Genomic DNA, 25,938 nt, shown 5'->3' with positions numbered 1-25,938 from the left:
ACTTTTGATAGTGGTTCTGGGCAAAGTAGTTGGCCAACTATTTTGTAAAGGAAAAATCGGGAAGAAAACAAACAATCAGTTCTATTTGCTTTACACAGGCTATTCACAGCTGAAACTCCCCGGTGCCTTCTGCCTTTCGTCTTCCTTTATCAACACTTTCCTGCAGTACAGTGCGTGTCAAAGCGGCCACATTTTAGCTACATTGGAAGAGAGGCGAATAGCTTCGTTATTAAACTTCTTTTAAAATAATTAAATCGCTGCAATGGTAAATTAAGTACGCTTGTTCATTATAGCTACCTAAAAATGTTGAAAAGCATTATTTTTTTTCTTTACAAAATAGTTTTAAAATAGTTCCTATTTCGTTGACACCACCCATAATTTAATTAAAAAAAACAGTTTTTTTTTTTGTAAAATATAAATTACAGCTAATATCACACCCTGTAGTGTAAAATCCTTCGCAGCCAGTATTTAGAACACGTGCACATTTCTTCCGTCCGCCACTGTATGTAACAACTGAGCAACGCGCGCCGATTTACTCTCTCACTCTCCCAAGACGGCTCAGGCTCTCTCGTTCTGCGTGTTCGCTCCCGCTCTCGCCGCTATGTGAAGGAACGCGCACAGAGCGAGAGGCACGCACGCACACACACACACACCGGACCGAAAGCAACCGTCCACAGAGGCAGGCAGCGCAGTCTCGCAGTCAGCCGTCGTCAAAAACGTGAAAACAATCATACGGAACGGTTCGCCACGATCGCACACAACACGCTGGACGCTGTAGCGAGACAGAGCTTCCTCAGGGCAAGAGCCAACCAGTGCTAAGTGTTCTCTCGAACCGGTCGCAACTGGATGGAGATTGAAGAAAACAGAACGACTCTGCCTCCAAGGATATTGTGATCGAATCTACCCTTGCGAAAACGGTAACCACGAACAAGCAGTAGTAGTGTGCGCTCCTGTGAAGTGTTTTCTTAGTACACATTGTGAGAAAGTGTAGAACAACGGTGAAAATAATCTAGAAGGTTAGTAGTAAAAAACGTGCTGTGAACAACGTGTGTAGTGTGTTCGAGGAGACGAAAAAATAAGTGGTGGTGTGGTGTGGTGCTGTATATTTCTGCAAATCCCCAACACACGACACGCGGTGTGTGTGTGTCATCCATACAGTGTATGCGCGACAGGAATAGAGATTTTTGGCTTTCGGGGCAGAATAAATCACACGACCTCGTTGTACTTTTAGCGTTTTGCGCATTGGCCTGTGTTAAGCCCACGCGGTGAAGAAAAGCCGGCCGGTCAGCCGGTCATGCGTTGTGCGCTCTGTGTGCGTGTGTGTGCGAGTTGGGTGGAAAGGAAAAACTCTTTTATTATTTTGCTATCTGTCCACCCCGAATGTGGGTCGGTTGTTCCTGTGCGGGAAGTGCAACGTGTGTGACCCTCCTCTCCCCCTCCCCTCGATCACTGATGGACGTGTTAAAGGTGTGTGCCGTGGTGTGTATGCAATTGTGTGTTTTGCAAATGCGGTTTTTGCAAAAGTGATAAATCAACCCCCCCTGCCTGTCTGTGTAGTAGTGTATGTGCTCTGGAATCTAAGCAGTGTGTGCAAACGGCAAGAACTCTTCCTCTTATCATCCCCGGGGGCAGAGCTCCCCACTCACACACACACACACACACACACGCACACACATTCTTGCTCACTGTCACCGGCGAGCCACGTTTGTTGACGTCTCACAGCGAGAGTGTGCAATGCAGAAAAACGCGAAGAAGAAAGCAGGCCCCGGCCGTGGATTTTAAACTTGACAGTTCAGCCCTTCGTCGCATCCCCCCTCCGCCCTGTTCTAACCACGCGCAACACCTTTTTTTGCGTAATATTACACACCGTCAACGCGTTTTGTTTGAAGTGTGTTTGACAGCCGGGGACAGACTTGAGCGATCGCGCACGTACAAACAGAGTGCGAGTCTCTGTGTGTATGTATGTGGGAGAGTGAGCGAGACGGAGTGTGCGGTGCCGCAGCGCACAGGCTAATAACTTGGACTATCATCATCACTCGCGCATACAAAGTGTCGCACGATTGGCCTCGACTTCCGTTTCGATAGTGTGTGTGTGTGTGAGTGCGTGTGTGTGTTGGTGGGCGATTTTGCATGCACGGCGGTCCATCGGGTAGACACGCCAGAGAGACGGTTGAAGGAAGGGGTGGGGTGGGTAGGAAAGTGCAAGAATGAGAAGATGGTCTCGGACACATAAGAAATATTTCGGCAAACCCTCCCCCCGAGCGATACACACACACACACACACACACTCAACCATGGGCCGTCAGGAAAGGCATGAAGGGAAAAAATCCGCAAAGAAAAACAATCCACCAACACCACTGCCCCTTTGGAAGAATGTGATGGACGAAGAGAGAAAGAGAGTGGTGACGGTGTGGAGGGTGTCGCGTTGTGTTTTTCCCTGCCAGTCGCCGGTCGCGCCTGTGTGTGGCTGTAATATTTATCGAGTGTGTCGACCTTTTCCGTTTGCGCATGTATATTGTCCATGTGTGCGATTGTGAGATTTGCGCGTGTGTAAGAGAGCCATCGACGTGTGCGTGTGTGTGTGTGCATAATATACTTTGTATTGGCAAGCGCCGCAGCCCCAAGGTCCGGCGGCAGTGTGTGTTGGGGCAGCACTGCGCGATACCGATAATAGTTGTGTGCGCGGTTCACTTCACATACATAAGGCACACACCATACCGCAACAATATCATCGTCATCATCGTCAGCGGGGGACGTATGCGTGTGTGTGGTGATGGATCAGCCGTACGAGGCCAGCGGTGCTGTGCCGGCCGGTGTCGACCGGCAAAATAATACGTAGAAGAAGCGTGCCATCACCGATTAGAGTTATTGGACTATCGAGATCGACACGCGTAACGGGACTTTTCTGGATAATATTATTGTGACATTTGGCTGATAGTGTGCGCGCGCGCGTGTGTGTATTGAAAGCCGGTTCTAAAGCCCTCTCCCATGGTATTCCCCATGGGATCGAAAGGATCGAGATCGAGCGACGACGTGTACTCTCTACCCGTTCGGGCTTATTTTCCTCAGACCAACTAACACAGGCTTTCATTTCTTTTTTCGCAGGAATTTTGTGGACTTTGGAACGTCGACGACCGGCTCCCCGGACATTCAGGACATCATTGTCTTTGAATCTACCGTGTGTGTGTGTGTGGTTGTGTGTGAGTTTTGTAGATAAAGCAGCACCGTTACATACATCCTGCCTTTTGTGCGATACAGAGTTGTGTGTAGATCCTGTGTGTGTGTGTATCTGGAACGAAAGGCACAGTAGCACCGGCATCAGCAGCAGCAGCAGTATCGAACAGTCGACAGGAAGAAGGAACGTGTTGAATAGACAATTGTATCCACATTGTGAGTAGAGACGGACATGCTTCGCTAGAAATTGTCGCCACACAACCGACAACGTGTCTCGCGAACGGGTTTTTTTTTTTGGTTATTTCGTGCGAAGTTGAAGAACACGCAGAGCTGAGCGAGATACAGTCAGTCAGTCCGTGCGCGAGTGTACGCGATAGAAAGAAGGTGAAGCAAGCAGAAGAAGCGAAAATTTTCGCACAGTTTCAAGTGAACGGTTTTGCCGTCGAAGAATTCACCTTATTCTCTCGCGACAAGGAGAAAGAAGAGGAAGAACAAGCGTCGGAAGAAGAGACCGACAGACAGACACGCATAGATACAGAGAGAGAGAGAGAGTCAGCCAAGTCACAGAGCCAAGTCAGCCAGTCAGGCAAACGATCCACTTGCGTTGGGTGGTGTTAGAACAAAAGCAAAGTCGCAATTTTGTCCGCTGCTCTTTCTCCCACTCCCCCTGTGAGCGCACATCGCGGAACAGTGACCACACCGTGGACGACGGGGTTTTAGGTTAGCGGAAAATCAATCTGTTTGTATTTCTGCCTGCCTGCTACGCAATTCGACACGACCAAAGTAGCACGATGGCACCACAAGGAGCAACGGCCACGGTGATCGTACCGTCCACAACCTCCGTGGTCACTCCCGGCACCGGCGGCATGGTCGCGAACATCCCCGCCAGCAACAGCACCACCGCGACGATGGGCGCCGCCTCCGCCGCCCTCGGTTTCGATCATCTTTCCTGCCAGGAGATCATCTACGATGAGCCCGACAACCGATTCGCCGACCCGGACCGCCACATGATCACCGACGACCGCGTCCTCCCGAACCTGATCCGGCTAGAACGGTACACCATTCCGCCCTGCAACTACTTCGTCGCGGTGCAGCAGGACATCAAGCCGGCGATGCGCAAGATCGTCACCACGTGGATGCTGGAGGTAAGCGGTGGAGGAGATGATTTGGGGAATAGATCATTCGTAGGATTTTAAATATTTAAATGGCCACCTCACTGGCACTACCCTTCGCATGGACACGATCAAGTGTGTGTGTATGGTGGAGCTTGTTGCGTTTAAAGTTCGTTCTATTAGCAACGTTCGTCTCGCGTTCTGTATTGCGCAAAAGCCGCAGCAGCTGGTAAAGACGACAAAGAGTTGTGAGGGGCACCAACAACAACAAGAAAAAGGGATTGGTGTTTTGTGCTGTGTATACCCCCCCCCCCCTTTAGAACATTAGCATTAGAGTGGTAAAGCGAATGGGGGGATGGCAAAAAAAAACAAGAACAAAACACCTAACTCGAAACTCAAGAAACTACCCGTTTCGAGCTCTCTCCTCTACGGTGTGTGTGCCGGTGGCTTTTTAAAGAGCCACCTCTTCTCATCGTCTTCCGCTACCCGGTACCCTGCCATCGGCACGCGCAAATATCGCGGGAGCATTGACTTTTGTCGCTGGCAGCCGCTGGAGAAGTGAGACGAACGCAACGAACGAACGACGGCGCAGCGCACGAATTCGCTCGCCGCGCAAAAAACATCGCCGAGCCGCGCAGTGCGCGAAAAACGCGAATTTTTGGCCAACTGTGCTCCACCACCACCACCACCACCACACACCGCTCGCTCGTCTCGCTTACTCGCGGACACGCGCAATTCTCTCTCTCTCGCGTTTCGTTCCTGCTGCCGTACCGCTCTTCTAATAACCTTGCTAATTTTTTGTTCTCTCCTCCGCTCTGTATCTGTTCTTTTCTTTCATGGTTTCCCCTATCGTGCCGCTGTTTCTTTTGCCCATTTTTGGGTCTTCTTCACAAAACTGCCATTGGATCGTCGGTGTGTGCCATCATCATCATCATCATCATTATCATCGTGATCGTCATTTTTCGCGATCATCGTCATCGTCATCAGGTTTGCGATGAGCAAAAGTGCGAGGAGCAGACGTTTCCACTGGCCGTGAATTTCTTCGACCGCTTCCTGTGCGCCCTGGCGATCGATCGCTACCACCTGCAGCTGCTCGGATGTTGCACCCTGCTGCTGGCGTCGAAAATTCGCCAATGTCAGCCATTAACGGTGGACGTGCTCAGTGCCTACACCGACCATGCGGTTTCGCCGGATCAGATAAGGGTAAGTGTTGTGTGTGGTTTTGTTACTGCTCATGTTTTTTTTGTTGTTGCAACTGTATGTTTTACCTACACACAGACACACAGACACACACCCCCCAAGAGTGGTGGAGTGTGCGCGAGTGGTCCAAGTTTCTCGCGCTCCACCACCAAACTGTCGTCATTCTCTCTCACAAAATGTATTTTGTAACACTTAGTACCCGTGTGCGTATATGTATATTGATGGCCAGAGGGGGTGGGGGAAGTGAGGGAATGATCTCGCGAAAAACTAACCCCCTAAAAACGGTCGGCAAGGGGGTAGGTGGGTACGATCGCGAACCTGAGTATGCATGTGTAGTTTCAGCCCCTATTTCTTGCACGGCGGATGACGAAGTCCATTCTCTCTCTCTCTTCGGTTTTGGGAAGTTTTGACCAAGGCGATGTGATGGTATGCGTGTTTGGCCATAACCTTACGAGCAAAGCGAGAGGGATGAGGGGGGGGGGCATTCTATGTACATGTTATGCGATTTTTTTCGCGTTAGGTACCACATGTCCTCTTCCAACAACGCAACAGACCAACACACCCAAACACAGCGCCGAATGGATAAGAGACGACGAGCACCAACCCCCTCCCCCCCCCAGCTCATTGACTATTCATGCCTCTTAAGGTTGTGCTCTTTAAATCAAACTTCAACCCTCTAGCGCGTTCCTACCCTCCTCCACCACCGCTGTGTTGTGGGGTGAAGCTGGAAGTGTGTGTGCGTGTGGTGGCAATGGCAAGAACCTGCAAAATAAATTGCCAAAAAATTGCCAAAATAGAACCAAAACCGTCCCCGGAGCCGACTCTGCGCCACGTTTCTCTGTGTGTTTTGCTGGCAAGAATTAACCAGAAGCAAAGATGAATTTAAAAAAAAATTAATTCGAAATAGCATTTCAGAGTGGGCCGCGCCAACACACACACACAAAAAGAGCATGATGATGAGATGATGGGGGTGTGTATGGCGATTTTTTTTTTTCGCACCGATACTGGCAACTCTTATGTATTCGCGTGTGGAAGTTACAAATTATCTCGGCTCCCCCCTTTTGCATCGCTAGAACTTGTTGCCTCCTTTTTGGCTTCAACGATCGCCAAAAAAATCGAAAATCGATCAAAACCACAATTCGCCAAGCTAAATAGCTGTGTGTGGTGGCTATGCGATTTGCAACGATTTGAGCTTCCCATATTTTGCTCCGGCAGCTTCAGTGGTGTTGTCTTGTGCGATGATGGGGAGGAGGGGATCATGCGAAAATATATTGCGTGATAATTCAACCTTCCACATCCACAGCCTGCCATATCCGTTTTTGTGTGTTGATTGGAGGAGTGTAGAGGGCGAACGTAGAGTGCACCGAGGAGAAGACAGCGACGAACCCCCCCTGCACACACACACGCACGCAAGCAAAAACAGAAACAATCCATTAAGCGAGAAAAGATATCATGACGAGATGATGGAATGGGACGTGGGTCCGGAAGCAGAGGCACTGTGCGAAGAAAATTGGAAAGAGCGAAAACATTATTCAGACACCCAGTTTTATCCACCCCTAAATGGGGGAAAGAACGCTGCAGAACACACTCACACACTTCCTTTCCATTTTATTTGTCATTTGGCTGTGGGGGAGAAGATCAATTGTCTTTTTGAAGATATTTGAATCATGAGGGTTGTCGGTCGTCATCGTCTTCGTTTGCAAAATTTGAAGAAATTTGTGGTCAACCATTTGCGGTCGTAATTACGCTTAAATAGTGCGAGTCCCCATCTCCTGCTTGTTCGTTTAAAGGGAAACCACATCTAGGCATCCCCACCCGCTGCCATACACCTGACCCCTAACGGTGTGTGTGTGGTGGTGGTAGCGTGATCGCAAAAAAAACGTCTGAAGCAAAAAGGTAAGGAAGTGATCGTCTTGAGCGATCGTTCAAGAAGAACCATGAACACTCGGCGAACCGTGAACGATAAAGCGCTACCCATTGCTGTGTTTTACCCCCGTCGCAAGATGGATTGCTCGTGGGGGACACCCATGCGTTGGGGCCACCGAAGAGAGTGGTCTTTAAAGGTGTCCGTAATCGTGTGGGGTGCAAAAGGAAAATCAACTACCCTGCGCGAGCGTGCTCTCGTCCACAACACACCCTCACGGTTTATTGCAGAACTAGCCGAGGGTACAAGCACGCAAGTTTGCGGAAATGATTACAAACGCACATCGCACACACACACTAGGTTTTAGATTTAGTGACTCCCCTCGTCCATGTCTCGCCCCCATCGTGCGCTTGTTCCGGCGCCTGGCCGAGTGGAAATCGGGCCATCGCTGGAATATAATTAACAGCGCCAAATAGTGACCGGTGCTTGACCGGAATTAAATACACGCTGGCGGGCTGGCTACCTCCCCCAGACCACTACCACCACCACCAACACACCGGGTACAACAGATTCGCACACACGAGAGTGGCGCGTTGAGGCATTTAAAATTCGCCTTCTAGAGGGCGAGAGGAGTAGAAGCAGCAGCAGTGTGGCCATTTAAAAGCCAATTCGATGCGGCAAGGGCGGCGGCACGTACCGGGGTGAGATCAGCTTCAACTCTTTAACACGCTTATGCGGAAAACCACTACCACCACAATCACGACGTGAGGGGAAATATAGGGAACGATGATGATGATTTACGCTGCTGTATAGTAGTAGTAGGAGTATGATATTGGCGGGTTTTTCTAGACTTCCGAACATAAATAATAATACCACTCACTCCCCATACACTCTGGAGCTGACGTGCGGAGGAAGACGACAAGCAAGCGCCGAAGAGAGGGCAACAGACTCACACTCATTGACGCAAGCGCGCATAAAATTCTGCAAACACACAAGCCCTGGGTTAGTGCGCATCAAATTCGCACAGGAAAGGAACACACACAAAAAAATTGCGATCTGTATTCCCATTTTCGCTTTCTGGCGCGCTCTGCTGTGGTGGGAAGAAGGCGGTTTAATTTTTTCCTTCGTCTCGAGATTTTTAGGGAAACGAGCAAAAGAACAGCAGCAGCAGCAGCAAGAACCACAGCGTAAAATACGAGCTCATCGCGCCCCTGTGTTCTGTCTGTGAGCCGCCGTTGCTATCGTCAGCATTTCGGGACGGAAGAAATGATGGCGAAAAAAGTGGACAACTCTCGAGACAACGACCGTCGGCTTCTTTCCCACGCTTCCCACCACGGCGGCGGCGGCGGCGGCGGTTCGAGTTGCATGTATTCAAATGACAAACATGTCTCTCCCCGCAAGCATCAAGCATCAGTCACCATCCGGCAACGTGTGCGAACCACCTCTCTTTCTCTCTCTCTCTCTACTCTACAATTGCTCTTTGCAAATCCACAAGCAAGTAAATATCGAGGTGTGTGACACAACAACTACAGCCCGCCGGAGAGAGGAAGGACATCCTCGCCAAATGGGCTTAATTAAACAAATCCCAAACACACACACACTCAGCCACCGCCGCCATATGCATACACAAACCCACCCATCTCTTCGTGCCGGGTGAGAGAAACTACCAAGGATCCGCGCGCGCGCACGCACAGCAAAGAACCGCAGGGAGAAGATTGTGCTACCAGGAGCCAAAATAAAAAGGCCATTATTGGACGTGAAAATATCGCCGCCCCCCACAAGCGGGTCGGGGTGGTAGCATCATATCCGCTCTAACTCCGGATGTGTGGGTCTGTGGCGCGACACACACGCTAATCCATCACGCCAGACGACGTGTCTTTTTTCGGCACTGTTTGTGCCCAATTTGTGGTTGACGGCGACGGCGGCCGATTTAGTCCCAAAAATATAAGTGAATATTTTCTCGGTGACACATGCAGGGACACGCAGAGAGAGAGAGAGATGGGTGTGCGAGGATTGTTAGGATGGATGAATGACCGCGGGCACACTCGTCTCTAAACCATTACCCTTTGTGCAGTGTCCCCTCGCTGATCCTCGCTGAATGCTGCAGCGCCGCACAGCATGCCGCCACCGTAATACGATATCAATCAAACCCAATTAAGCGCAAAATTTTCTTCGCTGTGGACACATCATCACCCCCACCACACACATCGGGTAAAAAGGCGCGGGGGAGGACACACTTCGCCCGTATGGTGGTGTGTCCGAAGCCGCCGTCCTCGTTCGAAAGGTGCCACTATCTCGCGAATGTAAGGCACAGGCGGCGGAGGCGGCAGAATGCACCGCAATCTTTCGCCGTTTGCAATCGGTGAATGTGAGCGGGGATGATGATGATGGTGGACAATTCGGAGTGGCACAAAAAAATGGAAACTCTCCGACAAAGCAAGCGCGCGCACGCTGTTGTGACGACTCTTCAGGATTTGCCATATCCGTCTTCATCTTTTGGAAGAGAGAGCGCAGCAGCTCGGGGGCGGCGGCATTACAGGAAGGTCTTTTAGGACGGATATGACGCCCCATTGCTGCCCCCCCCCCCTCCCTTCAATACGCGAGGTAGATATGGGTAAGGCAGCCAGAAGCGCCAACATATTCTACTCTGTTGTGGCGTGTTTACTGAACCGAACCTCCTCTCTCGTATTATGGGATCGAATGGACTTTCGGTGCTAGGGTGGAGAGGTGTGGTGGGGACGCGCAGAAGAGGCCGGGGGGCCAGTCGGAGATATATGTTTGTGAAAAAATGATTTACATTTATTATGTGGCGTGTAAGTTGGTTAGCCTTTTTAGTCTCTCTTCGTTTCTTTCTTCTGCTGCTGCTGCTGGCGCGGTTTGATGGTGGATTTGGCAAGACGCTGAGAAGCAGAGGGAATGTGTGTGCTCGTCTCCGGGTTAGCGAATGGTGTACCTCCTTGAGGTCCCACCGAATTCCATCATCTTCATATACACACACACACACACACACACACATTGGAGAGACGGTATGTTTGTGGTGCCCGTGCAAGAGACCGTCCGGTCGGCATCATAACGAGAGGAGGAGGAGGCTCCAAGTATATTGCAACCGTCCTCTTCCATCAACATATCCCATGCTGTGGTGTGTGTGTGCGCGCTCGTGTGGTATGTTGCCCATTTGGAGCCTCCACTCCAGATCGTTTTTTTCTCAATGAAAAGTTCAATCCCCAAAACGCACAGACACACAAACACAGCACCACTGCTCCCGAAGAAAAGGGCACAAGAAGGAAGCGTAAAATCTGGCGCGCTTCAACAGGCAGTTGCTGCTTGTGTGTGCGAGCGTGCGCGCGCGCGCGGGATATTTTGCGCTTGGCTTTGCCAACCAGTATCTCAAGAAGGGATGATGATGGCGTTCATGGTTGGTTGGCTGACACTGAGCGAAGCAGCGGCAGCAGCGCAACGAGCGGGGAAGAAGCTCCATTGATCTTTTCATCCATCCATCCATTTGCCTTTTTAACGGGCCCTCAACTCAACTCAACCAAATAGTGTGCTGCTTGCTGCCCCTCTGCCACTAATTGGGTGAGAGTTCTGGCGATGGGGGGGTAGGGGGAGTGAAGATGATTACGTTCAGTTTTATCTATCGTTTTAGCAACACTCGCAAGAGAACACTCCTCGCGTCAACAACAGCACACGCTGCTCTCCAGGGCACGGCAGCATTCCATTGGCGAAGAGCGAGAGGGAGGTGTTGTGTGGAACCTACGAAACCTGATTCGGAACGATCACCAAAGGAAGCAAAGCCTCCCCCCAAAATAAAAGGAAGATATCGCTCAAGAGAGACGACCTCCAGCAGCAGCGAGAAGAGTCAATGGCGACGTGGGGAGGCGCACGGGGTGCTAATCTCTATCAGAAATCGCAACAACATCGTGTGTTCTCAGGCTGGTTGTTGTTGATGTTGTTGCCGGGCTTATTATAGAGTCGTTCTGCGGCCGGGGGCAGCACAGGATAAGAACAGATCGCACCCTCGGCCATCAGAGCCTCCTCCAAGTCGGGTGTCTCGGGGTGTGGAAATCAAACCGCGTCTCCTTTATTGTTGGGGATATCTCTGCGCTATCGTTTTGAAGGAGAGTGCGTATAAATTTCGGCTTTCGGGGGGGCTTAGATTTAGTCAGCGTGTTTCCTGTTTTCATCCAAGGAGGTCTCCATGCATGTGTGTGTGTGTGTGTATGTCAGAGCCTGCCTGTAATGAAGTAAGGAAGTTGAAAGCATCAAGACCGCGCGAGTGTGCCGCGGGTTGTTTCTCGTTCCACTGTGGTCCAGATCGCGCGGCACAGGTCGTTGTGGCATTCTAACGCAAAAACCAAAGTCCCTGTGTGTGTGTGTGTCAGATCCCGGCACAGATGCCGGTGGTTCGCGCGCATTTCTTCTTTCTCGGTGTGTCGTTGTGGCTTCACGCTCACGCTCTCTTTCCCACTCCCGTTTTGGTTTGGGTCGTGTTGTGTTGGGGACCACCGGCGCATAATTTGTGCAGTTTTGCTTCCTGCTCCTGCCCGCTTGGCATCGCATTATTTGTGCTGCATGTTTCGAGACACAAACACTGTGTGTGCTGGGTCTTCTTGCTACCCCGAGGACATCACTGGCAACCACCGACGATGTGACTGCATGTGTGTGTGTATGCGGCCAAAGAAGATGGAGGAATCTCGATCATAAAACTTGGAACTGGTCTGGTGTGTGGTGGTGCTCCTTAAAACCTTCAAACCGCCGTCGTGTGCAACAGGAGCGCGGGCAAGTGCCAGCCACAAAACCGACTCTGCCGCCTTTCGCTGTGGCGAATTCCAATGTCGCTCACACACTCCCATAGATGGTTGGAGCATCAGCAGCAGTGTGGTACGGGTGTTGGTTGGTACCAGAGTGTACGGTACTTGATGCTCCGCGGTGCTCTCAGGTTGCAAGGGAAGTTCCTGGGAGGAGCATTTAAAACCTCAGCCAAAAAGCGCGCTAAAACACACGGTTTGTGTGTGTGTTTGTTCGTGGGCAACTTCTTCGCCAGACACACTCGCACGCACTCCAGTGGACGAGAACCTCCGAAATGGGGGGCGAATACACAACAGAAAGGGAGAGCGCCAGCATGCCAACTCCCTTGTATGTTGTGTGCCTTTTGTGTCCCTTTTGGGCCCTTCCTGTGCAGCAGTAGAGCGTTAGAGGAGAAAAGAGAGCGAGATGGTCGCGCGCCTCCATCCGCTCCTTCTGCTTTCTCTCTCCTGCACTGTGTCTCGCTCTCGGGGGCAGGAGGACATATGCGAAAGTGCGCGCGTACTCGGTGCGTGCACACCAAGCCTGCTTTTGCGCGGGCACATGTCGTCTTTTGCGGCCGAACCGTCCCGATGGTGGCGCATAACGTCGCTCGGTGTCTCGTGCGTGCGGCGGGGAGAAGATGTGCGCGACACACGATGCGTGAGTGAGCGCGCGCGCGCGCGCGGGTATCAGCGGTATATTCTGAGCCACGAGAAATTCCTTTCGTCTGTTTCCCAGAAACAGCATGACGGAAGGGGAAGAAGATAATAAAAACTGGCCGCGCACCATGAAGAAATCCAGAATGAATTGGCCCACGACAACGCCGTGCGCGCAAAGGGATCACTTGGGGAAGATCAGCGCAAGAAGAAGGGAAGTAGGGGTTAGGTGATCGTGTTTGAGGCGGCGGCGCATCCGAAAGGCTCAAATCTCTCTCTCTGTTTCTCCTGGGCCACCACCACACTAGCCCAAAACCGTGTGTGTGTGTGTCCTGTGGACTCTCCTCCAAACCGCGTGACCGCCTCCTCCCCGGTCCTGTCCGCGCACGCTTGAAGATCCTGAAAAATGAGTTTACAACATTTTCACACGTTATTCAATCGGTGTGCTGCGCTGGCCTGGCTTGTGCGTTTCCTTTTTGCGCAGGCCGTTGTTTTACTTGTTTGTAGTGTTTTTTTTTCCTTTCTTCGGTTCTTTCCGTCTCGTTCGGGCTCTATTCTTCTTTTATTAGTACTTTTATTTGCCCTGCGCCACCTCGTCCTTCACCCACCTATGTGTAGCCGCTCACTCGCACTCTCTCTCTCTCACTCCATCCCCGTTGGTCGCGGCAGAGTTTTTGGCCTTTAAAAAACAATCCCAGATACGTGGTTTCTTGACAAGGGAGTTCTTGTTTTGTTTCTCTCGGGGTTTTCGCATACTTTAACGGGCTTCTCCGGTTCTCTTGTGCGTTTGAGCGTGGAGTGATAGGTTAGGTGATGAAGGAGGTGGCAGCCGCGGCATGCCTTTTAGCGCGACTGTCTCGCTTCGCCCTCCAATAGCAGCGCGCTGCCGCTATCATCTTGTGGCTTTGCACCGCCAATTTGGAGGGTTTTTTGTCCTTCTCTCGCCTTCTTTCTATTTGCGTTCTTAGCTCTTTTGGGGGTTTCTGTTCGCGGTTGCTGTTCTTTTTTTTGTTGTCTCGGCCGGGCGGTGGTGGTCCCCCTTCCATGCGCCGTGACAAACGCGCGGCGCTCTTGTTGTTTATCGGCTCTTTCTTCTTCTTTTACGGGCTTCATCATAAACCTCCTCGCCGTGTCCTGTAGGCTGTCTCCCTTTTGCTCGCTCTCTCTCTCTCCCTATCGTCTCGTTATATGCACTTTGCCACTGTCCCCATCGTTGGTATTTTGGCCGGTATGCCGAAGAACGCGCGCGCGAAAGCGAGAGGATCTCTCTCCTGTGTTTGCCAGTTAGAAGTTCTTCTCTTTAAATGGACCGCTGCCTTTCATTGCTGTACCACTGGCTGGGCTTTGGCCCTCGGTCATGTGCGTTTGAGTGTATATATGTGTGTGTGTGTGTGGGATGGGATTTCATTCCCTTTCTTTTAGGCTCTTCCTATCCTCTTCCAGCAGTTCGTTCTCTCACTCTCACCCTGGAATATCTCCTCCCGGTGGGAAACAGATTCATATGATGTAGAGGACAAGCAAAACCGAACGGACAACAACGTCAACAACAAGAACAAAATCGGGACGAAAGTGCAAAAAGATCACAGGAAGATCGGGGTAACACCACCACCACTACAACGCCAAGAACCACAGCCGAGAAGAAGGCCTCCGAGGAATGTTGAATGAAGGAGAAAGATCAGGCAGACAAGATCTGCTTGCTTTGAAGGAGCGGCGTAAGGTAGAGGCGCACGCAAACCTGCTACAGAGCTGGGGCGCACACTGGGAAAAGGATGAGCACATTGGAGGACGAATTGTTGTTGCACGGGAGAGAGGGAGCAGGAGAGACGAGAAGGCCTTAGCTGATATGGGAGAGCCACCCGATGGGGTCCCCATTGAGCAAAACACACACGCACGCCGGTGCCAGGGCATTGGTGGTGTGGTGTGGGCCCTGGGACTTTTAAAGGGTTTTGGTTGGGTATTCTTGCTTTCGCCCACGGACTTTTCGAGATACCTCCTCCAGCCAGGCGGGGTTTGTGCCGAAATATCTCTTCCGCGCAAAGGATATACATTTGCACCAGTGTGGGGGAGAAAGGGGTTCATGTGTCCGAGCAGAGGACCGACAGCAGCGAGCCTTTTTAACGATTTCCACGAAGTCTACGGATTGTGGAAGACGGCAATGCTGTAGGTTCCTTTTTGCAGGAGCGAGGGCTGGCTGTGTGGTGTGTTGTGTTCTGTCCGATCCACCTTCCTTTTAGGCGCAGCTCAGGTTATGCCGTGTTTTTCGGTGCGGGCGATCGATCTTTCGCCGCTTTTTGGTGGCTCCTTTTTGGCCTTGCCCGCGCTTGTCCGTGTTTTTTTTTTTTTGTGTGTGTTTGAGTCTTCACCAAGAGAGGAACCTCTTCTCTCTAACAAGCGTGTTCTGGTTCTTCTCCAGCCAAGCGCAGGACAACACAGCCACATATACACGCCCCAGGTAGTTGAGATGTGCACGATGGCGGCGAAGCATTATATGCGCAACCACTGCGAATAATGTGCGCAAGGCGAGGCGAGTGCCTAACTGCTTGCTTGGGCCGCCCCACCGCGATTGGAATGCTGTTCTCACTTTTTGGGCAGTTTTTTTTTTTTGTTTCACATTTCGGGTTGCTCTGCTGCTCTCTTGCTGTGTGTGAAAAGAACGGGCGAGCGCACGGGTCGGGTCCTGCTGTCCGTTAGCTTGTGTTGCGCTGTGTGTGAGAGATTTTATCACAGCACAGCACACAAGACCCCCAGCTCCAAGGTGTGGGGGTTGTATTATGCGATTTTGGAGGTTCGAGAAGAGGAAGGAAGTTGTTGTGTGTTAGTCGTGTCCTGCGTGGAGGCTGCGGCATTTCTTCTCGGCGATCCAGCAACACCCAATAAGGAGCAAAACCTTCCTTTGGAGTCCAATTTTGGTACGATCAAAGGGACAGGAGCAGCGCACACACACACATAAACGACGCGGTATTGCTGCCGGAGACCAGCGGTAAGATTGGCTTTTGCGGCCTCGGACTCCGGTGGTGGTGGTGCCCTGTTATCTTCCCGATCATCAATCAAATCGAAGCAGGCGCAAACGAAAAACGATTCTCTCTGCGGAACGTTGCGTCCGTCTTTCGCTTGCGATCTTTTCACACAGTCACACACACACACGCACACCATGGGGCGCAGCAGTAGTGTGGCTGGCTATCCTTTTTGCGGCTCTCGAGCGCACGCATAACCTTATGTGCCCCTATTTTTTTTTTTTGTTAATGTGCCTTCCAGTTTAGAGCGGCGCCCAAAATCTGTGGGATCATCTGAAGAAGGGGAGAAGAGGGGTAGCAGGGTGGTGTGAACCCCGAGATTCGAATGTTTAACCGTATCGGAAAAAAGGCAAAATTCTTCCCCCACAACACCAACAACAACAACAGCAATACATTGGACTCTAGCGCGTGACGGAGAGCTTCCTCTCCTCCTTGAAGCCGTTTTAAAAAGGTGCTACCTTGTGCCTTTTCTGTAGCTGTTTTTTGTTGTTGTGTCTCTTCTCCTTATTATTGTATTGCTGCTGCCGCTGCTGGTGCTGCCGATCAGGATCATTTTTTATTCACCTTTCGACCCTGTGGTGCGTCTTTGCCGCCGATAGCCGGCCGCGCAACGGGGCCCGGCTTAGAATATTCGGTGCCTTCGAAACACACAAAGGCGCAACGGAGCCACACAGATTCGGCATTCCCTTTTTAGCGCCTTCCCTGAAGGATATGAAAATAATAATGATAAAATAAGCGAAGAACAACATCATCACCACCACCACCACCGGCCACGAACTGAAGAATCACGCACGATTTGAAGCGATCGAATGCCGCCGCCGATTGTTGTGTCCGTGTGTGTGTGTGTGTCCGGCAAAAAAAAAACATAAGGAGGCTAAAATAGCGCAACCCCTAAACGTGGCGATCGTCCGTGTGATCGCCCCTCGAGCAGCTAAGGGTTTGCGCTTTGCTTTGCTGTTTTAAAGTGTGCGCCTTGTTGCTCCTTCGTACTTGCGCACGATCACATTTTTTTCGTCCGTTGTGGTTTGATATCTGGATGATGATTTGGTTAAATTTAGTTCGGTCGACCGCTGCTTCTCTACACCGAAGTGGTGGTGTGGTGTTTATGTGCGTACACAAGGATCTGCTCTCCGGAGGCGGCGCTCCTTCTTTGCGTGCTTGCTCCACGGGACATAAACACACATACACCACCGCCAGGTATATAAATGGACCCATCCCATCCCCTTATTATTTGGTCCGGTAATCGCCAGGAAACGACGCGCACAGCACAGCGCGACGTCGCTGATTTGAGCGGGAGATTTGATTGCGAACGACGAGCGCGCGCATGGGGCAGCAGACCGGGTGGGAGAGGACGATTATGAGATTTTTTATGATTCTGATTTTTTTAGCACTGAATGAGCCGTTGTTTGTTGTGTGCTGTGTTTGAAGCCGCTGGAGCCGCCATAGCCCTGGCCGGTCGTGCTCGTTGCGCAAAAGACCCATCGAAAGGAGTAAAATGCGTGCTCGTGTGTGGTGCGGTGTTTTTCTCCAGGAGAGAAGAGTGCTCGGTCTGTGGCGCGATCCTGAACGGGAAGAAAACGGGAGAACCTGGAAGAGGGAAGAACGAACTGTTCTCCAACCACCATAAATGCGCAATGATGCGTGTACAAACGGTTCCAGCATTCCATTCATCACAACAATCACATCATACTGAGAAAATGGAAGGAAAAGAAGACCACATTTACGTTTGGGCAGCATCCCGGAAGAAGCCCTCTGTGTTTGTCACACTGATGAAGAGATTGACCGGTCGTCCCGGTGTGGTGGTGGCTGGTGATGCAAACCGTACGAGATACTACCCGTCCATGCTTGCGGATTTTATGTCCTTCGTGGAGAGACAGAGAGACAGCGGAGATGGTGATTAACAGCTCCTGGGATTCGAAGGGGAAGCAAAAGAGGAGAGCTGCAGCAGCAGCATGCAACTTTGATCGGCGACCACACCGGGAGAGAGGATAGATCCGAGCAATGGGACGATTTCGGCTGGGGTGTCGTCGGGGTCGTGCAGATATTCATCAATCAAACAATCTCACACTCTGCTGCTGCAGGACAACTCCCGTCTTTTGTCTCACAGATGCAACGGGTCTCGGGAGGGTCTTTACCGCAAAAGCTACGATTTATTATGCGCACGGCCCATATAATCCTGCGGTCAATCATGAACAGATGCACACAGCAGCTCCGGTGTGTTGGCCCTGGTGAGGGGAAGAGTGTGGCTATGAATGACCCAACGTCGTCTCCTTCGGGGTTGTAAAAACATTTGCATAACCTATCCATTCGCATAAGACAAAACAAACCGAGAAACAATCCTAAACCCGGACGGTTGTGTCAAGAGAGGAGGATTTTCTGTAGAACAGCAGGAGCACCAGAGGAATAGCCACATGCATTATTAGAGCTCTTGCAATGTAAAACTGTGTACTGTACGTCTTGTGGACACAACTGTGCCCCGAAGGGAGTTACCCTTGTCCCTTGTAGTGCGCTCAATTTAACGGTTTTTGAGCCATTTCATTTCTCTGTTTCCTCGAAGACGTTAATGGTGTTGCGCTTGCGCCTACGGGCCGATTAATAACTACAACGGATAAACAGAAAGAGAAAGAGAGAGAGAGTGGATGGGGAGTAGCTTATTAAGTCTTACAAAATTAAAGTTTTACATCCTTTCGGTTGGGGAAAAGACACTTTCAAATGTGGCCTGACAGGCGCAGACGCGTGGTATGATGTGGCCATCGTTTCACGTTCGACCGTGCACGAAATTTATGCAAGCGTGTGTGGCTCCTGCGAGCACGTGCCCCCAGGGGGAGCTGTCCTTTAGGGTCCTTTTTGGGGAGTATGTTTGTTGCTGCGCCACGCGTTGCTCAACTGCTTAAGAAAGCCACGTTCCAGAATAAATTAAAGCAAGCTTTTAGACGGTTAAGCAATAAAGTGTGGCCTTATACCATATGTCTTCCATTCGACGCGTGCGCCCGGAGGGTGTGTGTGTGTGTTTCGCTTATCTCATTAAGGGAACAGCAAAAAAACAGTTGGCCTCCCGATAATCCATACAAACATTCCGACATTATTTTCTGTAACGAACGCGCTCTTTTTTAAGGTTCTGTTTCACTTACCTTCTTTTCTTTCTTCTTCTTTTTCGCTTGCAGAACTGGGAGCTGCTGTTGATCAGCAAGCTCGAATGGAACATCAACGCGGTGACAGCGTACGATTACGTCGACCACATTCTGGAGCGCGTCAAATGGGGCTCGGACGATGCCCGGCTGCGCGAACATGCGCACACCCTCATCCACGTCTGCAACACAGGTAAGGAGGAAGGTTGAGGCGAAGAAGGAGCGCACTGTTTTGCGATAGATGATGTCCTTTTTTCCCGATCAACGGTCGGTCACAATCGAAACGCGAGTCTTGCTTCCTCCAAGTGGCTGTGTGCACACACAATTAAGCAATTTCGGCAACAACACGGTTGTGGATGTGTGTGTGCGTTAGTGGTGCTTCTCGTTAATTGCCAAACATTCCCTCTTTCGCAACGACAGCGCGTGGTTTTAGGTCGCTCGATCGTCCGTTTTGTCGTTGCCCTTTTTTCCCCCATTTCTGTTATTAATGATCGCTATAAAATTGCCCTTCCGCTGTCTCTGACCGACCGACCAGGGCAGGGTATCGCCCGTTTGTACTGGTCTCTCTCTGGTGATGGAATGTCTGTAAATCTCCCGAGCGATCGACATTAGGTGCTCTCCGAAGGGGACTGTTCTCCCTGTGCTTTTTTTATTCGAGATTGATTTGTCAAACGTGCGCAACCGACGAAAGGAAGCGAACAGATCTCCTCTTCCTCGACATGTGAGAAATGTGTCTTGCCGGTGCCGTCGTGCCATTAAGAATGCGTCCAGAGAGCAGGAGTCCAACCAACAGTTCCTTCGCCCAATGGGGTGTGCGAGATACGGAGGTCTCTAATTCGAGGTCATTTTCATAAAATTCTTTTACTACACGTTTATTGCCCTCTCTCTCTCACTCGGTTGAAATTTATCTTCAAGACGATGGTTACGCGATCCGGGAGCTGTGTCCGGGAGGAGGAAGGCGATCGTGATGAAATTTTTAGCGATTGTGGAATCGCAACAATAACAAGGAACGAGCGAGGAGGAAGGGAGCGCATCTTTTGAGGTGATTGGATTTTTGGTTTTATTGCATTTCGGAGCGCGCGCGTTTCGGTATCCTCTGTCGTCTGTGCGCCTCGCCGTTTCCTTCTCGCGGCGACCAAACCCCACTGTGAAGCACCCGAGGACAATTATTCTTCGATTTCAATGCCAATCGGTGGCATTGCCTTCTCGCGCTGGTACACAGCCCAAGCAAGCGCAAGGCGCCTCCGGGGTAGGAAGGGAATAGAAAGAAGAGAGTTCTCTGTGTGGCGGAGGGAACAGGAGGAGGCAGGATGAGAATATATATTCTTTTGATCGAATCTTGCCTCACGACCACGGCGACGACGACGGCGGCGGAATCTCTCTTCTCACCCTGTCTGTGTTTTATATGTGTTTTTCGGTCGGTTTCGGTCTGTTGTTCCCTTTATGTGTGTTCCCCTCGCGCGTCCCGAATTGAATGGTACATTAATTTTCGGGGATATTTAAATTCAAGGTTATCCGCGAGACTGCGAGCGCGAACCCGAGCGCGCGAGAGCCCCGCGGTGTCGAAGCGTGTTGCTTCACGAATCTGAGCCGGCGAGACAACTACGACTACTACTACTGCTCTATCGCGCTGCGGTAAAAGGGCTCAACGCGCGCACACTGAATCACACACACACACACAGTCCTGGACCATAGCTCGTCACCTCGTTCTCCCAGTCGCAGGCACACTCTCCACTTTTAAAGCAAAGCGGAAACGAACCAGATTCCTGCGCGTTACACCCCGAATCGGGAGGTCGTGTCCCTTCACGGTTACAGCATGGTATGGTGGTTTGCCGCTGTTTTCGTTGTCCTTCTTCCCGACAGTTCTCTCCACGGTTTTTGCAAAATACCCGTGTGGAAGATGATGGCATTGTAGTGTTCGCGAATCCCGGGAAAAAGGGGTTCGATGACAACACGAAACTGAAATAAAATCAGGCAAACCGGAATCGCTTGCAAGAGAGCTGCCCAATATGTGTGGTGTTTGAAGATGTGAGGGAGAGTGAGAGGAAGCTACAGAGCCAGACAGGATTGCGAGCTCTGAAGAACGGAGAGAGGGGTTTTCCAAAGTTAAATGGCCGGATTTGCAAGAAAGACTTCGTTGGTTGGAGAATGCTGCTTGAAAAAGAGGACCTTAAGTCCAAGGACCTAACGAGGAATTTATGTTGAATGCAAAACTTTTGTTGATTCTTGTTCCTATAGGGGTGTTTGCTGCTAACTGTCTCAAGAGGAAGTGGCCAGGTATTACAAGTTGTTCCAATCGTTACAACTTCCTACCCAAGACCCCCGAAGGATAATAAAAACGAGTTCGCGCGCGCGCACCATCTGCTGCCCGTTATTGTTCAATGCACTCTACAAACTCGTTCGTCCTTTTGCTGTTGGGTCCCTTGTATCCTTTCTTCCCGTCATTCCGATACACTTTGATCGCGCTATTACGAACAGGGAAATAAAACGTTCAACTCCCGAGCTCCGAACATCAAACAGCTGCCATCCGCTGCTGTCCCGTTTTAAGGTCCGCTACAACACGCACAAGGATGACGGCCATTTGGTGGTGCTGTGTCTCCTTGTTGTTTGTGCATCGGAATCTCTCCTGCGCGCCCTAACACCTCTGCTCGCTTTGCGCACCGCTGAAATGACCCACGCAGGAAGGAGTTTTCACTTCCCGACACTCTCGTACACAGGTTGTTGCACAGGCAGCAAGAACCTGCTGCTGGTGCCTGTTGCTGCTGCTGGTACCTACTCTACCACACGGTGGTGGTGCGCCCATGCTCATTACCCTGTTGGCGTGTTTGATCAGGATGTGAGTGTGCTTTTAACCTTTAACCGAATCGGAGGGGAGCAGCGATCGCGAGAGCGGGGTACCCTGATGGGTGCAAGCGCAGGTGTTGTGTACGCAGCAGGGTCCAGCCGGACGTGTCCTTAATTGACTGGGTCGCTAGTTTTATTTCCTATCGCGACACCTCGATCAGTTCGGAAAATCCGGAAGCCGCGCCGCCACCACCGTCGGTACAAATGTGTGCTGTGCGCGCAGGTGGAAAAAGGAGAAATTTATGTTAATTTCCGGTTCGCTTTCTAATGAGGGTCCCCTTTTTCGTGTGCGTGTGCGCCACCACCTCTCTTTCTATCTCAAAACTGTCAACGGCCAATTGTTTGTATGGTCGAATTCCGACAGGCGCGAACTTGGTGTGTAGTCGAACCACACACTCAGATCATGATATTCTACAGGTTTGCTGCTCCAGCAGAAGAAGGAGAGCTATTTTTGAAGAGGGAAATACCTTCCTTCATGTTGTCAACTGGAAATGTATGTGTGTGGTGTGTATTGTTGGCTTTGTTTTAGCGTTTTAATAGCCTTGCCAGTTTTGAAAGTCAGACGCGCGCGCGCACTGCACTCATAGTCCGTTCCACCACATGCCACCACCATAAACGGGGGTCGAGAAGAAAGAAAACCTGTGTGTGCAAGAGGAACTTGCCCCGAGGGTCATTTTCCACGTTAGGAAGTGCGAGTTTTTCACCCCCTGCGCGAGTTGTTTTTAAATGCCCGCACCACTTTTTTCTCCCGTGCTGTTGTTGTTGGTCGCTCGGGCCAATTAATAATCTGGCAGCAAAGGGTGGGAGAGGGGGGGGGGGGCATACCTTCTTCCTATGGGAACGAAACGGCGCGCCCGGAGTCCTGTTTTGAACTTCTGATGTAGACCTCCCAACGAAGGAGATCCAACATTTTATGATAAACGGTACGCGGACCTGCGCGCCTCAGTTCTACGCAAAAGGATATTGCTGCACGTCTGTCTTGCGTTGTGCTGGCTGTTGTTGGGCCGTTGGTAAAAGCGTATCCAACCAGCAGCCAACCCCGTGTTCTTCATCACCTGCTCGGGAAGAAGTTCAGGAGACCTTATTTTTAGCCTCGAGCAACTCTTCCGGGGTCGATGTTCCGTTGCGGTGTGTGTAGCAAACTAAAACAGAGAACCCCTTTCCACCAACGGTCCGATCTTATCGATTCGAGGAAGTTAAATATCAAGCTGTTATGGAAGAGATATCTCTCCAGTATGTGTGGCGGTAGAGAATCTGTCCCGTATCAATGTTTGCACTGTTGCCGCACGATATCAGACACCACAAGGGGAAGAATCGGATTAGTACCTATAGAGCTACACAAGACCTGGATGTCTTGCATCTGCCATCTGCCCCGCTTTAGGCTGAAGAGTGCGATAATTCCTTGTAGGAGTCACAACAAGGGGTTGACATTATAGGCAGACACCGGTTGCGTTGTGATTCCTTCGACCGGGGCCGAGTGATCAACATCCATCAACCTCCAGAATGACGACGTGTTTAGTATGCATTCCACAAAACATACGCAAACATTCAAGCCGAGACAGTGTCAAAATTGTGTATGAAAGAAGGTTGTCATCTACCACTCTGCCAGCTGCTGCTAACGTCTCTCTGTCCGATTCGATGAGAATGTGTGAGCCATTCAGTCCCAGGAGATCTCGTCTTACCTTGCGGCTGCAACCGGTTTTATTCGTCTGTTTGACTAAATTTAACCATTTTTGCAACTCATGCAATTGTTGTTGGGTTGTGTGTGTGCACGCACTGATGATAATGATACTGGCACAATGTCTTTCTGGGCAAGAGAATGAAGGCATCATTTCAAGATTAAACATGAACTTCCTCTCCCTGGCCATCGCCGGTACGGCACATTCGCTGATCCTCTGTGGGGGGTTGGTTCCTGTCACACATTGTTCGCTGGATCTCTCCCGCCAGCTAATGAATAAGATAGCCTCGAGAAGGAGTCGTCATTTACATTTTGAGCGGTGAGTTACTGTGACCGTTTGTGCGTTTGCAACATTGTATGGCAAACAGGCCGTTTCATTTAAAGGTTTTCTGAGGTGCGTGACACTGTCTTATGGATCGCTTCTCCCTCTCCCTCTCTCCCTACACACACACACACACTAGACCTGTTTCCGTCCCCATCGTCGTCATGTATCAGATCAAGTTTGTACCTTTTTGTCCAATTTCCCACCGAGGTTTTGAGATGTTCGGGACCCTACTCCTGAACGCACAGTGCGAGATAAGGTTCCCTGTGCATGTCCTGTGAAGAGATATGCACTGTTTGCGGAAGGGAAAACTCGTTCCTCCTCCTGTTTGTCTGTGGTATCCGCTCCTGGAACACACCACGGCCCGTGTGTCCCGCCTGGAGGATGCCCCGAACGCGCGTCATCCTCTAAAAAGGGACCGTGAAGAGGAGGAACCACTTTCTTCTCGGAAACAAACGGAACTTTACAAAGCCGCAACAACGTGTTTTCGTTTTGGCAACGGTTTCCTTGGGAAACTGTCGCCCCGATTAAACTGGAAGAAATTTATCACCCTTTTTTTGTTGTTGGTTTGGGACGGGGTTTGGGTTGGTGGGACACCGCATGATCAATAAATTAATTACTAGTACTGCTTTTGCTGCTCTGATGCTGCTGTAACGCAATGCAAGAGCACTCTCTGTAACGGCGGCAAGTCTTGTTTTGGGTTATAAAATTCCTTACCACTTACCCTTTTTATGCGCACACGGGGAGATGTGTACAACATTCCTGTGCTTGCCAGGAATCAGAACCGGTAGAAAGAAGAAGGGCCCCGTTAGGGAATGTGACCAAGAAAATAGGTAGGTTTTGTCAATTAATAAATCCTGACCGGCAGACGATAAATCAAGGGACCTATTTTTGTTCGTCCTGTGAAAACCCCTGGTGGAATACGGTTGCAATGAACGTATGGAATCAATAAAAAATATCAAAAGCACGAAAACCAAGGGACAACATCGGTGCGTGCAATATTAGAAAGGAGAAAATTAATTAAAAGCACGACGGGGAAGGGAATCACAACGCACGCACCACTCAATCATTTCTCCAGCGTCGTCCAAGAGAGCGTATCTTCGATGGGTTCTTAATACTGTTCAGCCACATGCTGTGATCGCCAAAAAAAAAAAAAAACGAAATCTTAGAAATATCCTTTTAAACGAAGGATTTGTCACATTTTTTTGGCAACAAATTTTGCACCCAAAGCAGCACCAAGAGTAGGTACCTTCCCCGTGTTAAATAACAGTGTCCGTCTCCAGTTTCATCGTTTTTGCTGCAGAAAAAGTCTTTCTCCCTTCAGTTAGGCAACGAATTTAAGAAGGGGAACTCTCTCTCTCTCTAGACCCCTTCTAACGACGATAGAAAACACATTTTCTCCAAATAATGGCACAATGATAATGATAATCCAAATCAAAATCAATTGCTACCGAACATTTTGGGCACAAAGAAAGCAGCAGCGCGCGCAGAGCACACACACGCGCTAGCGTCGTTGACTCCGTGGCAGGATTTTTGGTGGCCGTTATTTTGAATCTTCTCTTACAAAGGGAATGGAAGGAGAGGGGATCAAGGGAGATGTGGCATTGTGAAGGAATTTGATAGAAGCAAAAAACTGTAGAAACTTTCGCTTTACGATTCGTATTTTTTGCTCGTTTGTCGTCGGGTGGAATGGAAAAGTGATCCCTTTTCTAGTGAAGGAATAAAAAATAAAGGATAATAAACCAAAAAAATATAAACGGATGAAGTTTAAATCACTCTTGAGAAGTTTTTCAATGTCGAATAGATTACAAGAGAAATGGATTTTTTTTAAATCTTGTGTGACATTGATGCCTTGTTTCTCCTTTTTGTGTGCTACGTTTGTGTTCTTGTCTAGAGAAATTAAACAAGAAAAAAATATTAAATCTTTATAACAATCACACCTGGCCAATTCCTCTTCCGCTTAGAAGACGCAAAGACGGTTGTTACTGCCCTTGTTGTGGTACGCGAGAAGAAGGGGTCTATCGTGCTTGAAGGCAGCATTTTTTTGCTTAATAACATTCTCTTAGACCGAGGCGATATTGTCGAGTGCAACGAGATATCCTTCTTAATTATTTCCGATTTAAAATCACGTCTCGGTGTCGCGCGAGGTCTTGCGCCT

The 25,938-nt window shown here is 50.2% G+C and overlaps 1 protein-coding gene across 6 annotated transcripts in view; it reads left to right on the top strand.

Moving 5' to 3' along the window:
- Nucleotides 1-694: 694 nt before the first annotated feature.
- The window catches only part of LOC121600249 (G1/S-specific cyclin-D2), a 41,499-nt gene continuing 16,255 nt past the window's right edge, over nucleotides 695-25,938 (top strand). Inside the window, exons 1-4 of one of the 6 annotated variants that reach the window (XM_041928679.1) lie at nucleotides 695-1,016; nucleotides 3,106-4,319; nucleotides 5,274-5,489; nucleotides 18,973-19,129. In XM_041928679.1, coding sequence (XP_041784613.1) covers nucleotides 3,966-4,319; nucleotides 5,274-5,489; nucleotides 18,973-19,129 — 727 coding nt within the window. In that variant the 5' untranslated portion in view covers nucleotides 695-1,016; nucleotides 3,106-3,965. The other 5 variants (XM_041928681.1, XM_041928680.1, XM_041928684.1 and 2 more) reach the window with 5 other exon arrangements.

Source organism: Anopheles merus, chromosome 3L (genome assembly GCF_017562075.2).
Source record: "Anopheles merus strain MAF chromosome 3L, AmerM5.1, whole genome shotgun sequence".
Lineage (NCBI taxonomy): Eukaryota > Metazoa > Arthropoda > Insecta > Diptera > Culicidae > Anopheles > Anopheles merus.
This window is presented reverse-complemented; position numbering and strand designations above follow the sequence as displayed.